The sequence below is a fragment of the Pteropus medius genome, unplaced genomic scaffold (genome assembly GCF_902729225.1).
Source record: "Pteropus medius unplaced genomic scaffold, Ma_sr-lr_union100, whole genome shotgun sequence".
NCBI lineage: Eukaryota > Metazoa > Chordata > Mammalia > Chiroptera > Pteropodidae > Pteropus > Pteropus medius.
The window spans coordinates 134,337-147,726 of NW_024354550.1; the positions used below are offsets into that span (position 1 = coordinate 134,337).

Here is a 13,390-nt window from a genome sequence, read left to right on the forward strand (position 1 = left end):
TTGGAGATGGAGGTCAGGGACTTAAATAATATGCTCGGGAGCTTGGATTTCTTATCTCTAATGCAGTGTTTTTCAACCTTGGCAATATTGATATTTTAGACCAAATAATTCACGTGTGTGTGTGTGTGTGTGTGTGTCCTGTAAATTTTAGGATGTTGAGCAGCATCCCTGGCCTCTACTCACTAAATAGTACTGTCTCAGGTATGACAAACAGAAATATCTCCAGACATTACCAGATGTTCCCTGGGGGGCAAAATCATCCTGGTTGAGAACCACTGCGCTAATTCAGAGCCATTGAAACTGGGATTAGTGGTTGGCTTGTTTGTTTCGAGGAAATATTTGTTACTGTTTTTGTGATAATGCACTGTGCTTATTATTTAAAATTCTCATATGTGTAGTAAATTACAAAAAAAAAAATAAAGTTTAAAAAGTCATTTACAATCCCACCAGCCAGAAACAACTATTTTTAGTATTTGATTATTTTCTAGGCATGCTAGAGGATTTAAAGTACTCTAAGGTTTAAGAAATTGATCTCATTCTTGGAATTATTAACCTGTATTAGCCCTTCACTAGTTGGCAGAAGAGGAGAACTGGACAGTGGCAAGATTTTTGTTGGCTCTGTAGCTACTCTGCACTGGCCCTTCAACTCAGTTTTTTGGATCTAGGATACTAATTATAGGCTCCATATTTAGGCTAAATAAACTAGTTTGATAGGAAACCACTGATAATTTGTTTTTCACTTGAGTTTTGCAAACTAGTTAGTAGTTATTATTAAGGTTCTATTATATGTCAGATGTGCATCATTGTATTTTAATTCTCAAAGGACTCTGAAAGCTAGCAGATGGTACCACTACATAGATGGAGAAACTAGGACTCAGGAGGCTAAATGACTTTCTTAAAGTCACCAGAGAGTAGGTAGAAAAGTCTGACTACAGAGCTGGGGATCTTAATACATTGCTACTGCTCCATTCATTAAGTTTTTAGCAAAAGGACATGTTATTCCTTTGTGTAAAGAGTGATTTAAGTTGCTGAAAATTGGACAGATGACTTCTCAGTCACTCGGCAAATAGAGTAAGTGGTAGGTATGCAAGGATCACACAGAAAGTGTCATTGAAATATATTTGTTGGGAACATCGTTCTTAAAAGAGCAGCGTATCTGTAGCAAGAAGCAATAGAACCATAAAATTGCATAGTTATCTTTACAAATATGTTTACTAAATTCCTTAATATTTAAAATGTTCACCAGAGCACATTATTTTGCACTTTGAGGGAAAAAAAAGATAAGTGGTCATGAAAACAGATTTGTGCTTATTAATAACATGAAAATGTTATAATAGAGAAGAACCGATTTAGGAAAATGTCATCCAACAATTAATAGTATTTCCTGTTTTAGCAAACAATCTTTATAATTAGCTGCAGGAGAGTTGTAACATTAAAAACAGTATTTAAATGATTGTATTTTTTTAGAGGATAACAGAAATTTATTAAAAAATAATGAGATAATCCAACAATAAAATAGTAATTCCTGGCACTAATTTAATTGCCTGGCACTAATATAAAAGAAACTTCAAAGAATTCTAGAAAGAATAAATAAGAAGTAAAACCATGAAGTATTCTATGGATTTAAGAGATTGTTTTCTTTTTCTTTTATAGTTTTTTTTACCTGAACTAGCTTCTAATTGGTTGAGTGATAAGAGAATTGGATGAAAGAGAGATTGTCACTTCTAACTCAGATGTTCTTTTCTACAAACAGAAACATTGTCAATTGTTGCTGTGGAACTAGAACTAAGGGATTTCTTGAATGTCCTTCCAGAAGATGGCACTGCAGCATTTTTCTTGCCCTATCTTCTTTACTGCAGTCGAAAGAAATCATTAACTTGAAGGTATCATTTGAAAAACACCACAATGGCATATGAATTTTAAAAAACCGAATGCCAGGGAAAATGTAAATAAAAAACTTTCATATTGAATGTGTATTAGAAATGCTTTAAGGCTGCTTGCCTTATCATGTAGTGGTATTTCATAATTTATGATCTGAATCCATTTAATTGTCCAGAATGTAAAACTATAAGGCATAAGAATTTCCTCAAAGAAGGCATATATTTTTTAAAAGTAGAGATTGACTTTTATTCCATGGAACATCAATTTACTGTTGTTGCAGACATGAAAATCTTTTTCATCCCAAGAACACAAACATTTCACAAGTATGCTTGAAAGAATGTCACTCCAAGTGATCCAGGATTTAATTTTATTGATTTTTCCAGATTTTCCTATTGGGTCACTTTTTAAAACAGTTTTCTTTGAGAAAGATGTTAATGTTTTGCCATAGTAAGATTTCAGACTTTTATTTTCTTGTTCCTTTTAAAACTCATGCTCTTTCTTTCTGAATCAAATGAAGTAGAAGTTTACAAAGTTAACTTTCTTCTTGTCTTGGCTGTTAAAATGATTTGTTGAATGCATGTTTTTCAGCCAAAGCCTTTTTTCCATTTTTTGTTGATGTATACTCGTGCTCTTTTAGCTAGAGTATATTTGAAAATAAAGGAATATATTATTGTATTCACAGCTGTGTGTACTTTCTTAACCTCTTATTAAACAACTTTGTTTTCAGCATATTAATCCTGCACTTTTGATGCAGGATGGGGTGAACTTCCTCAAGTGAGGGCTCAAGTCCTGCACCAAGAGAGAGGTTCTTGACTGAGCACAGGAAAAGATTCAAGTGCACGCCAGAATTAGAGACAAATGGAAAGTTTATTAGAGAAGAAGTAATGCTCCGAAGACAGAGTGTGATCTCCTCTCAGAGGCAAAGAGTTAGAGAGACTGAGAGGGATGGACAGAAGCAATGCGGGTTGGGTGAGACCAGAAAGACAAAGAAAGACCCAGACCAAGACCTTGAGTGTTTGGGGAATTCAATGTATATATCATTCTTGGTTTCTGTGAATTTTAGTTTAAAGACTTGTTTATCTAATTTTCCTACAGTGTGAAAGACAAGGATATGTAGTGTGAAAGGCATGGGTATATAGCATTAAAAGCATGCTAGCAATTCCTAGCCTTTGTTTCATAGGTTCCCCATGAGTATAGCCATAGGAAATGAATGATTGGGTTTATTTTGTGTAGAGTATGACTTAATGACTTATTTTTCCTTAGGTGTGAGTAAATGGTTTGTTAGTAATCCCAACAGCAATTTTCCTCTGTTTTGTAGGTTCCCATGGTCTGGCAGCAGCACATTGCAGCTCTGAGTATAGCTTGATTTAACATTTACTTCTCACGCCTCCTCCCTACATTACTTTGATTTCAGTTAAGGCTGAGTAAAAATGCCACAAGTGTGTTTGGAAACTTTTCTCCTGATGGCATTGTTTCTCAACTCTGCCTTTCTCCAGTTCCAGATTCACGTCCTTTCGACCATTCTTTCAAGGAGTCACAAAACTCAGATTAGAATCTTTTTATTTTATTTTTAGTATTTATTTTATTTTTAGTATTTATTTTATTTTTAATATTTATTTTATTTTTAAATTTAATTTTCATTTATTTTTTATTACTTTATTTTATTATATTTTATTTTTTAATTTTACTTATCATACCCCTGTTCCCCTAAGTCCACTGGTTCATTGGAAATGATGTTAGCAGCATGTTAGAGGGATTGATGGGGAAGCCAATGGTTAGAAACGTTTCAATGAATCAATAGAGATCTTTTGAGAACCATCCAGGACAACATCTCATCATAGATTTTTTTTTTTTAAATGCAGTTTTGTAAAGGCCCAATGGTGGTGATATGAATGGTCTATATGAACCAATTCTGTTACCTAGTATATTAGAGTCAGTCACATGTCATAATACAGTCCATTGATCTTTTCATATGAAACAATGTAATACAGTTTTCCCACAAATGCACAGAAGTGTATGTTTTTAATCTTTTTTGTAATGCTTATAGCCATTCCAAAGTAAACATTCTATTCAACACTTTCACATACATTGTTACGAATCTTTTTTTTTCACTTATCACCAATTTATTTCTTTCAGCCAGACTTGGTCTCTATAGAAAAAGAAATTTTAAGATCATTATTAAAAATGCTATATATCATATGATTTTAAAAAATACATAAATGATGCTTTAAATGTATTCTAATTTTTAAAATCTTATTTTAATTCTTGATTCATTTATATGTTTCTGTTTTTTGTATGTTTAAAAACATCTCTCATTCAAGTACTGCTTTATTTAAAGAAAAGTTACTTTCCTCTCCACAATATCTTTATAAATTATAAGGGAAAAATAGCTAACTCTGCAGTGGAGAAATCTGGCAGACATCTCTTTAATCAGATGCTCAAAGTTAACGTGACCAGAAAGGGAACAAATCGGCATCTTGTGCCTCTTGACATGTATACCGAGAAAAACAATATCACTCCTGTAAGTCTTGCCAAAAAATTCATAACCTGAATCTAATCAAGAGGAAACATTAGGCAAACCCAAACTGAAGGACATTCCACAAAGTGACTGCCCTATAATCTTTAAAAATATCAAAGTTGTGAGAGACAAAGACTGAGGAACTATTCCAGACTAAAGGTGACTAAGAAGACATTCCAGCTGGATACAATGCCTGAGCGTGATTTTTTTTCTATGAAGGACATGATTAGAATAATTGATGAAATTTAAAAAGGATTTATAGTATCGAAGCATTTTTATTTTTCTGATTTTGATAGGTATGCTGTGTTTATATATAAGACTTCTTATTTTTAAGAAATATAAGTATGTATATTTACAATATATAGTGTGTGTGTTCAGAGAGAGAGGGAGATATAAAAAATGAGAGCAAATTTGGCTGTGCAGTGTCTTAACATTTGGGGGATCTGTGTGAAGGGTATATGAATTTTTGCATGTTTTTTTGTACTGCTCTTGCAATTTTTCTGTCTGACATTATAAAAAAGTTTTAAAAATTCCTTTTCACTGAATTAATATGTGATTAGGTATTTACCAACTGGATTTGGGTACTTACTAGAAATACAGAATATACAGTTTCTGCCTATAAGGAACTTAAAGGTAATTAAGCTTTATTTCTATAGACTGTGCCAAAAGATTACCTGACTTGTAAAAATGTCACAGTATAAAAAAAGCACCTTTTATATTTGTCATAGAAATTCTTTAATATGCTTCTTCTGGTAGTAGAAATGAAGCATTTCATTGAGTATGACAGGATATCCATATTTTTTCTAATGATTTTTTTTTTTTTGGTAGAGAATATTGTCTCTTGGTGCATAATATTGAAAAATTTCCCTCTAATTTTTCTAAGGTTCAGAATTAATATAGACTTGCCTCAAACTATCAAACATTTATTTAAAGACAATTCAGACTGATAAATGTGGCTCCCCATTTTTCTCTATAATTTAAACTATCTTTTTTATTGATTACTGCTTCTTTCAGTCCCACACAATACCTTTTCCCTTGTAAATACCAAATTTCTCTTTAATCTTTTTTCCCTTCTCATTTGCTATTTTATAATTTTCTCTATAGCTTTTTAAAAAGTTGCCCCTTTCTTAACCAAGCAAGCAGTCATCTCACTCTTCTCCTTCCAAGCTCATTATACTAGAGTAATCTTTTTATTGTCTGTCTGTATAGAATTAGCCTGTAGCAGGAACCTCATTCATGTATGCCAGTCATTTGCATACATGAATTTCCTATCTCACTGTTCCATTGCTTTTGGTTATTTTTCTGAGCAGAGCCATCCTTTTGTATGGTAAGCATGTGTGCTAATGTTCTTTAAAAACTATTTAAAGTTTTCTTTCTCATTTTCGAGTCTTTACCTTGTTCATCAGTTATTGGCATTACACCGAGTGGTTTATTTGCCTGTTCAAGTCTTTGGTGTTCTGGTGCTCTCCGTACCACTCTCTGTAATAAAGTGTTTTAATGGAAGTAGTTTTTCATGTTACAAGGTGTTTATGTAAAACCCAGGAGAAATTAAAACATTACATTTTTACTAATGGTTGATTTTTCAGTGATTTTTAATTTTTGAAATATATTTAATTCTATATTTTTTACCATTTATATGTTCCCTTTTATGCCTATTTTTAGGAGAGAAAACACGTTGTTTTCTCTACATAATATCCCTCTGTTGGGTTTGCCATTGCCAATTCCAACAATTCTGAACTCAGAAGACCCAGGAAAGACCAAAGCCCGCAACTATAGAGCAGGAATTTCAGTCTTCATACAATACATTGCATTAGTGTTTATCCACAAAGGGGCTCTTTGTTTTCCTGTATTGTGCATGTGTGTGTGTGCGCACGTGCATGCTCATGCCTACCTGGGAGGGAGTGTTACTACTGGGTTGGGGACAGAGCAGGAAATTTGGATTCTATTTTTTTTCTGGATCTTTGCTGTGGTCTGAATGTTTGTGTCCTCCACTCCATTCACATGTTGAAAACCTGATGTCCAAGATGATGGTGTTAGGAGGTGGGGCCTTTGGGAAGTGAATAGGTCATGAGGATGGAACCCTCAGAAATGAGATTTGTCCCCTTATAAAAGAGAGCTAGCTTGACCCTTCTGCCACATGAGGGTACAATAAGAAGTCTGCAGCTCAGGAAAGGGCCCTCACTGGACCATGCTGGCACCCTGATCCTGGACTAATAGCCTCCAGAACGGTGAAAACAAATTTCTGTCCGTTATAAGTTACCTATTCTGGTATTTTGTTATAGCAGCCCAAATGGACTAAGACAATCTTTCACAAACAGTAATCAAGAATACCTGCCACCCACCGACCTTCAGGGGAAAGAAAGACACCATTCTGCCTGATTGCATATTTGAAATTATAGTGATTATTTGGGGTATTTTGGGAGAGGGGGTGCTTTTTGTGTACCAGGCACTACCTAGAAGAGAAGTTAATGTTTTAAAAAAGAAATTAAATTCTAAATGTGTCTGTAAGCCATAGTTAGTTTCTTCATAAATAACCGCTCTCATATCAGTTTTAAGTATAATCAGTTTTAGTACAAGTTAACATCAAATTGGTGTCAACTTGTACTAGCTTAGGGAATATTTGGTGCTTTTTTCAGAACTATTAGAAAAAGCAGTATCCCACGCCATTTAGCAGTAAAAAAAAAACAAAAAAAAAAACAAAAAAATCCTGTTAAGAGGTGAAGAAGGAAGAAAGGGCAGCAAATTCACAAATGCTTCATATTGGGGGAAGTATTTAGACAGAGTAGTACATCTTAATTATATTTGTGACAGACTTCTAGAATCACTAACTTGATATTCACCTTCATTTGGTAGAACCGTGTAAGTAGTTTCCATTCCAGCATGAATGTGGTCAGTCACATGGCAGTGGAGTAACCAGATTCCAGGTGTTCTTGGAAACATTTCTAGGGTTTGGTATGTCCCGGGGAAAATGTCAAAGACATCGGAACTATAAATGCCCCTGTGCTTAATTAGAAAAACAACAAATATTATGTAATGTTTATTATATGTGAGGATTCATTTAAATAATCTTAAATTGGCCAGCTCAGGGATATTAGAAACATGAGATAAATCTGTTTAAAAAATGAGACCCTGCATATTTCTATGTTTAATACAAACAGTGAGATACGGACTGCTTGTATTCCTGCTAAACCCTTGGCACTATGGACCACCACCAGGTGAGTGTGAAGGAAAGGTGTGTTAAGAGTTAATCCATCAATCAGGACTGCCTGTTAACCTTTTACTCTTGCCTTTTTATCATTTCAGCCCTAATCTTACTTTTGCTAAACCTATTCTGGATTAGCTTGTCTTTGAAACTTTGGGGGCAGGTAGGGTAATGAGGGAGCAGAAAAGGAGACTGATGGAAAAGTCAAAACTAGGAGCAGTTCAGGTAGAGTCTCAGCACAAAGTAATTGGTGGGTATTTCTGTAGAGAGAGAATTGAAAGCCCACTAAGAATAGAACATCTATGTAAACCAAAATACAGATAATAAAATGGCCTTTCTGCAGTGTGCTTTTGGGTAGCTTTTGAATTTTCTACATTAACTCAAAGGTAAGAAAAAAAGCATTTCCAAAAGAGCTAATGACTCTTGCTGAAATTAACACTGGCTGAGAAGTAGAAGTAGGTTTGAGATCTAGGGACCAATCAGTCGCTTGACACCAAACTGATGACCTTGTTCACTTTGGACCGTTTAAGATCCAGAACTTAGAATAGGCAAAGCATATAATAAAGTCTTATCCCTACTCTCTGGTCCATCATTATGTGAACATTCCTACCCTCTCTGCTAACGGTTCCATTCAAATGTCCAGGAATATGTGAGCAAAACTCCATGAAAATCCAGTAGAAACTGCAAATCTCAGGAAGAGCCCAGGTGTAACAATGGTTGGCAATTGTAATTGAGATTGCTATGTGCCACACTCTTAGAAAATAATTTAGTTGTCTCTTGAAACTTTCAACTTTTCATAAGTCTCTCTGAGGAAATATTTTCTTCATTTGTATTAAAACATTTTCAAATAGAGCAAGAATAACGACCATGGATGGTTCTTACCTTGTATTGGAAGCTGTGGCCGTGGAAATGTACTGAGTGCAAGTCTATTTCATTGCCCATTCCCATCAGATACCAGTTGACTTCATCTCCTGCATGCATTATGAGGCCTTGTAGGTTCCCAAACATTCTTCCATTAATAGCTGGGGAAAATACATGGCTTTTATATTACCTTTCAGGATATTTTAAACCAACAGCTATTTCACATAAAATGTGATGATTAGGTTCATGAATAGGATTTTTTTTTTTTTTTGAGGTAATAGAACTTTTTTCACTAGAGATGGAGGAAATGGATACTTTAAGGTCACTGTCACACTGCTTTTCTAAATACTTAGCACCAAAAGCCTTAATCCTAATTTTGAGTTTATTTAAAAGGGAATGAGACTTTGGAATTTGGAGAGAAGTTAAAAGATGATTTCAAATATAGTCCCCTTTTGGCTTAGAACAGAATTCTACCTCACATACAAAGTGAGGCAGTTTGCTGTAAAAGAAACAGTCTAATTTTATTTGAAAGAATAAAAGGGAAAAAATAGGTTGTAGAATAATATACCATACCATGCATTTTATTGCTTTCTATGAATTCATCATTGTCTTTGTTTACTTTCTCAGGATGATCAGAGTATGTTTTGATGTTTTCATCCAAGTACCAAGATTCATTCTCATCAAAAACGAAAAACAGAAGGAAAAATTCCAGTTTTTTAATGGGATTAAATACTTTCATATAATGTCTTCGACAAACGATCAGTGGGCCAATTAATCCACTATAGAGATCCTGAAAACAACCAAAAACTTCAGTCATCCTTGTGCTATAAGTCAGGATTTCAGAGAACTGGGACTTTATTGCCCATGACCTCAGGAATTTAGGCAGGCCTGATTTAGGTAGTAGACTTTGCCCATTTTGGTACTGTCAAATCAATATACTTTCCACTTGAAGTTGTTAAATTGGAGCAGTGATGAGGCGTAGGTTAGTTATGTTAGTGATACTGAAGGAACAGAAATGTGTACAGAGGCCAAATTTGGCTCAGCTAATAAGCAGCAGTGTAAAACAGTAAACAGTGTTGATTTGCCTATTCTATAAGCCAAGCACTATGCCAGTTAATGAAAATCTATTGCTTAATCAAACAAAGCCCCTGCCCTCCAGGAGCTCAGTCTAGTAAGAAAAATAGAGGAATAGAAGAAATGAACTACTTGTTGCCATGGAGGTACATACTGTGCTACTGAACACAGAGGAGGAAGACCACGGTTGACTAAAATCTAAAAAAAGTTTGGTTTGGGTGGACATCAATAGTGGAAGATGAGGTCTTGAAAGGCCTTTGAGTTTCATCATGTTCAGGAATATTAGATTTTGTCTTGTGGGTCATATGTAGCCATTGAAAAATTAAACATGGAATGGAGGCATATTTCCAATTTAGACTAGTCATTCTGGTGGTAAAGTGAAAGAAGGCTTAGAAGGAGAAGAGCCTGGAGATTGTGAAGCCACTGCAATAGTTGAGGCAAATTATAAGGACCTGATATATGGAGATGGAGAAAAGAAACAGACTGAGCTCTATGTAGGTAGCTGAATTGCTTGGATGACCTAAGGAAAAGCATTAAGTACTTCATATCCAGGATTCTAGCTTGAACAACTGAACGGACTTGATGCTTGTAGTACTATTTATTATAACAGGAAATATAGGAGGAGGTAGAGGAAGATCTAAATTTCCATTTTAGAATTGCTGAGTTTCCAGTGCTGTGGGACATGGGGGAGATGTTCAGGTATATAGACAAGTCTGGAACTCAGGAGAGAGATTTGGACTAGAGGTTTAATTCCACAGAAGAATTTTGGGACATAAGGTATAAAAATATCAAATCACTATTGTACACCTGAAATTAAAATAACTAATATAATGTTGTATACCAACTATACTTAAATTTAAAATAAAACACAAATAAATAAAAGAATTTTGGTATACATTCTGATTTGTAGTTGAGCATTTTGTTGGCCTTGAAATATTTAATCTTATCGAGACTGGTGAGGTCAGCATTTTCATTATCATGTAATAACAGCTCTGAAATCCTGTATCTCAGTTCCTTGAGTTTAATGTATTTTCATATCAAAAGGGAAATAAAATACTGTATTGAGTAATATTTAATTCTGTATTATCCATAATTGGCAGTCATAGAGTTGATACAGTTATAATTGCATCCTTAAAAACAAACAAACCCCAAAAAATGAAACCAAAGTGAATTACAGAGTAGCTTACTCTCCGAGGATTTTACCACAGAATTAGACCACAGAAAAACTATATCTTCATCTTCCTTCAATTATGTGTTTATTCTGAGAATTTTCAAAAAACAAAAATGATTTAAAGTATACCTTAACTTGGTCCACAGTTGAATAGTAAGCCCATGGAATACAAGCAGAATCCTCGTTTCCAGCTCCAGATCTTTCCGGGATTTTCCATATGTAAGTGCGAGTTTCACCTAAATTAATCAAACGTTGATGTATCTGGTTATATTTGGTATATATTGGACACATATATCCTAAGTCTTGATAACCAGTGACCCAGAAACTGGAAATGTCGGGATAATTAGTTTTAAAAAGTAGTGTACTCAAAATTGTTTTCAGGAATTTACCTTTAAGACAGACTGTAAGACATACTTTTATATCTTCTTTGTCAGTTATGAATTAACTAGCCATGACACACATGCAATGACACCACATTGGAATTGGAATTGTGAAATTCCAATATCACAATTTGTAGAAATTTTACAACAGATCTTTTTTTAGTTTGAAGAATGTTTCTCTAATATACATTTTCCTTTTCAACTGTCAAGTGATTTTCCCCAGAGCTAGCACCTTTCCCACAGTCCTTTCTGTGTCTGTATCTAGACTACTCTGTGTAATTCCCCCAGCTTCACCATTGCCTTCCATTTCTCCTTTTTCACCTGTATCTTCAGTGATTTCATGATTCCTGGTGAAGAGACATTAGACCTTGATCTTGTGCGTCGCTGACCTGTCACAACAACCTCCTGTCTATCTCATTCTGTCATAACATATACTGCTTTGTCACGACACTGTCAGATACAGGACCACACCCTGGACCTTGACACTTTGAAGATGGCCAGTTGCTCTACCCTCCTGTCTTGCAAAGATCTTTTACTCTCTTCTGTTTGCACTGGGCTCTTCTCCAGCCTGATCTCTGCTTCCAGTCACCTCAGGGCTTCCAATACAATTGTAACCATGCAAAAACTTCACTCCTTTAAAATGGCTTATTCCCATTCTCTAGTCAAACTGGCCTTGTCTAGTCTACTAGCATCATGACTCATTTGCTTCTTTTTTTTCCTCATCCTTCCACCTTTTCACATACTGCACAACCACTCTTGTAATCATTAAGCACTTAGGTCAGCATCAGATAGTCTTAGGAACAAAGTCTCAGGCCTCTTGACCACAGAAACAGTTTGGGTCAAACTAAAGATAAGATCTTGATCTCAGTTGTGTTTCGGCTCCAGACCCATGAAGGTGGAACACCCCCAATGATCATGTCCCCTCAAAGCTAGATCCATGACTGACATCAGGACCTGATGCAATGATCAACTGCCTCCCACCCTAGCCCCAACCAATCAGTAGAGCTGAGCCCAAAACCACAAATACCTTAGCTGCCATGACTTATGAGTTTTCCCCTATGTAAGCTATCTCCTAGAGGCCATTGGGAGCCAGTTATTTGAGCGCTAGCTCTACTGTGTCTTCGGTCTTGGCACCATTTTTTAAAAAAACATTTACTTTCTTTGCCGCAACTCCTGTTCATGTCTTGTTGGGCTTTGATGAACACAGGCAAAATGAACCCCTGTTAGTTCAATAATACAGCTGCTCACAATAACTTGACTTTCAGCCGTGGCCACTCACTGCCCATTTCATTTATATAGAACTCACCATTACATATTCCTGCTGTCAGACTTTAATTAGACAGAGTCTGACAAACCTTTATTAGGATATCAAGTAGGACATAGTCTCAAGGGATGTGTTAGACTTTTTCCTTTTTCCACAAGCCTTCCATCTTACCCACCTCTGTGTCCTCACCCTTTTTCTAAGCAGAACATTCTACTGAGAATAAAGCATAGATTCACCAACTGAACATATTATTTTCGTAAGCTGAAAAATGACATTTCCTTCTTTTCTCTGTGCCCCACACCAACCTGCTCTGTCACAAATGCTCAAAGCCTGAAACCTTGGTGCTGTCTTGACTCCTCTACCTTCCCTAACATTTTCTAATGTCCAATCTTTCAGCAGGTCTTTTTAGTACCACATTTCAACTAGAACCAGAACATGACAACTTACCTTTTCAGCTGTTTCTATCCTGGCCCAAGTCTTGTTATTTTTTTTTTACCCAGATTATTACAGTAGTCCCCTAAATGATCCTTGATTCTTCCTGTGCCCTACAGACAGTTATTCATACACCAGCCAGAAACAACTTTTAAAAAGTGTTCATCGAATTATCACTCTTCAGCTCAAACCTTCACATGGGTTTTTAGAATAAAATCTAAGATCCTAACCATGGATTCTGAAGTCCCCTCCTTCTTACTGCATCTGACCTCCTACCCTGCCTGAATCTCATCTCTTCACATTTTTTCCCCTGTTTGCTCTGCTCTGGCCTCTGGCCTCCTTGCTGTTCCTCAGATACACTCAAATCTCGGGACCTACAGTGCTCTTCCTCCATGACTTCCTGTGGCTCATTAAGACAGAGAAAGACATAGAAGTCCTCTTGACCATCCTACCTAAAATAGCACCATTAATACCTAATTCTCTCTCAACGGCCTTAATTTTTTTCATAACACTTTTTACAGCTTAATATTATATATGTTATTTATCACCTTTGGAAAAATATGAGGGTTATGAGGGCAGGGCTTTTCATTTCTATACCCATAAATTG

At 35.5% G+C, this 13,390-nt stretch overlaps 2 protein-coding genes across 9 annotated transcripts in view; one reads left to right on the top strand and one right to left on the bottom strand.

The window, feature by feature from the left end:
- Positions 1-2,560, top strand: part of HPS3 (HPS3 biogenesis of lysosomal organelles complex 2 subunit 1) — a 30,671-nt gene extending 28,111 nt beyond the window's left edge. For all 3 annotated transcript variants that reach the window (XR_005651215.1, XM_039855143.1, XM_039855146.1), the window contains exon 17: positions 1,754-2,560. Coding sequence is in view for 2 of the 3 variants with exons in the window: in XM_039855143.1 (XP_039711077.1) it covers positions 1,754-1,881 (128 nt within the window). In the remaining variant the exon portion in view is untranslated. The remainder of the gene's footprint in view (positions 1-1,753) is intronic.
- CP (ceruloplasmin) overlaps positions 1-13,390 on the bottom strand; it is a 58,359-nt gene that overhangs the window by 7,641 nt on the left and 37,328 nt on the right. For 4 of the 6 annotated variants that reach the window (XR_005651214.1, XM_039855141.1, XM_039855138.1 and 1 more), the window contains exons 15-18: positions 10,837-10,943; positions 9,036-9,252; positions 8,484-8,623; positions 7,240-7,402 (exon numbers count right to left, since the gene is read on the bottom strand). Coding sequence is in view for 5 of the 6 variants with exons in the window: in XM_039855141.1 (XP_039711075.1) it covers positions 7,240-7,402; positions 8,484-8,623; positions 9,036-9,252; positions 10,837-10,943 (627 nt within the window). In the remaining variant the exon portion in view is untranslated. Of the gene's footprint in view, positions 1-2,231; positions 2,519-3,635; positions 4,031-7,239; positions 7,403-8,483; positions 8,624-9,035; positions 9,253-10,836; positions 10,944-13,390 lie in introns of those variants that run through there. The other 2 variants (XM_039855140.1, XM_039855142.1) reach the window with 2 other exon arrangements.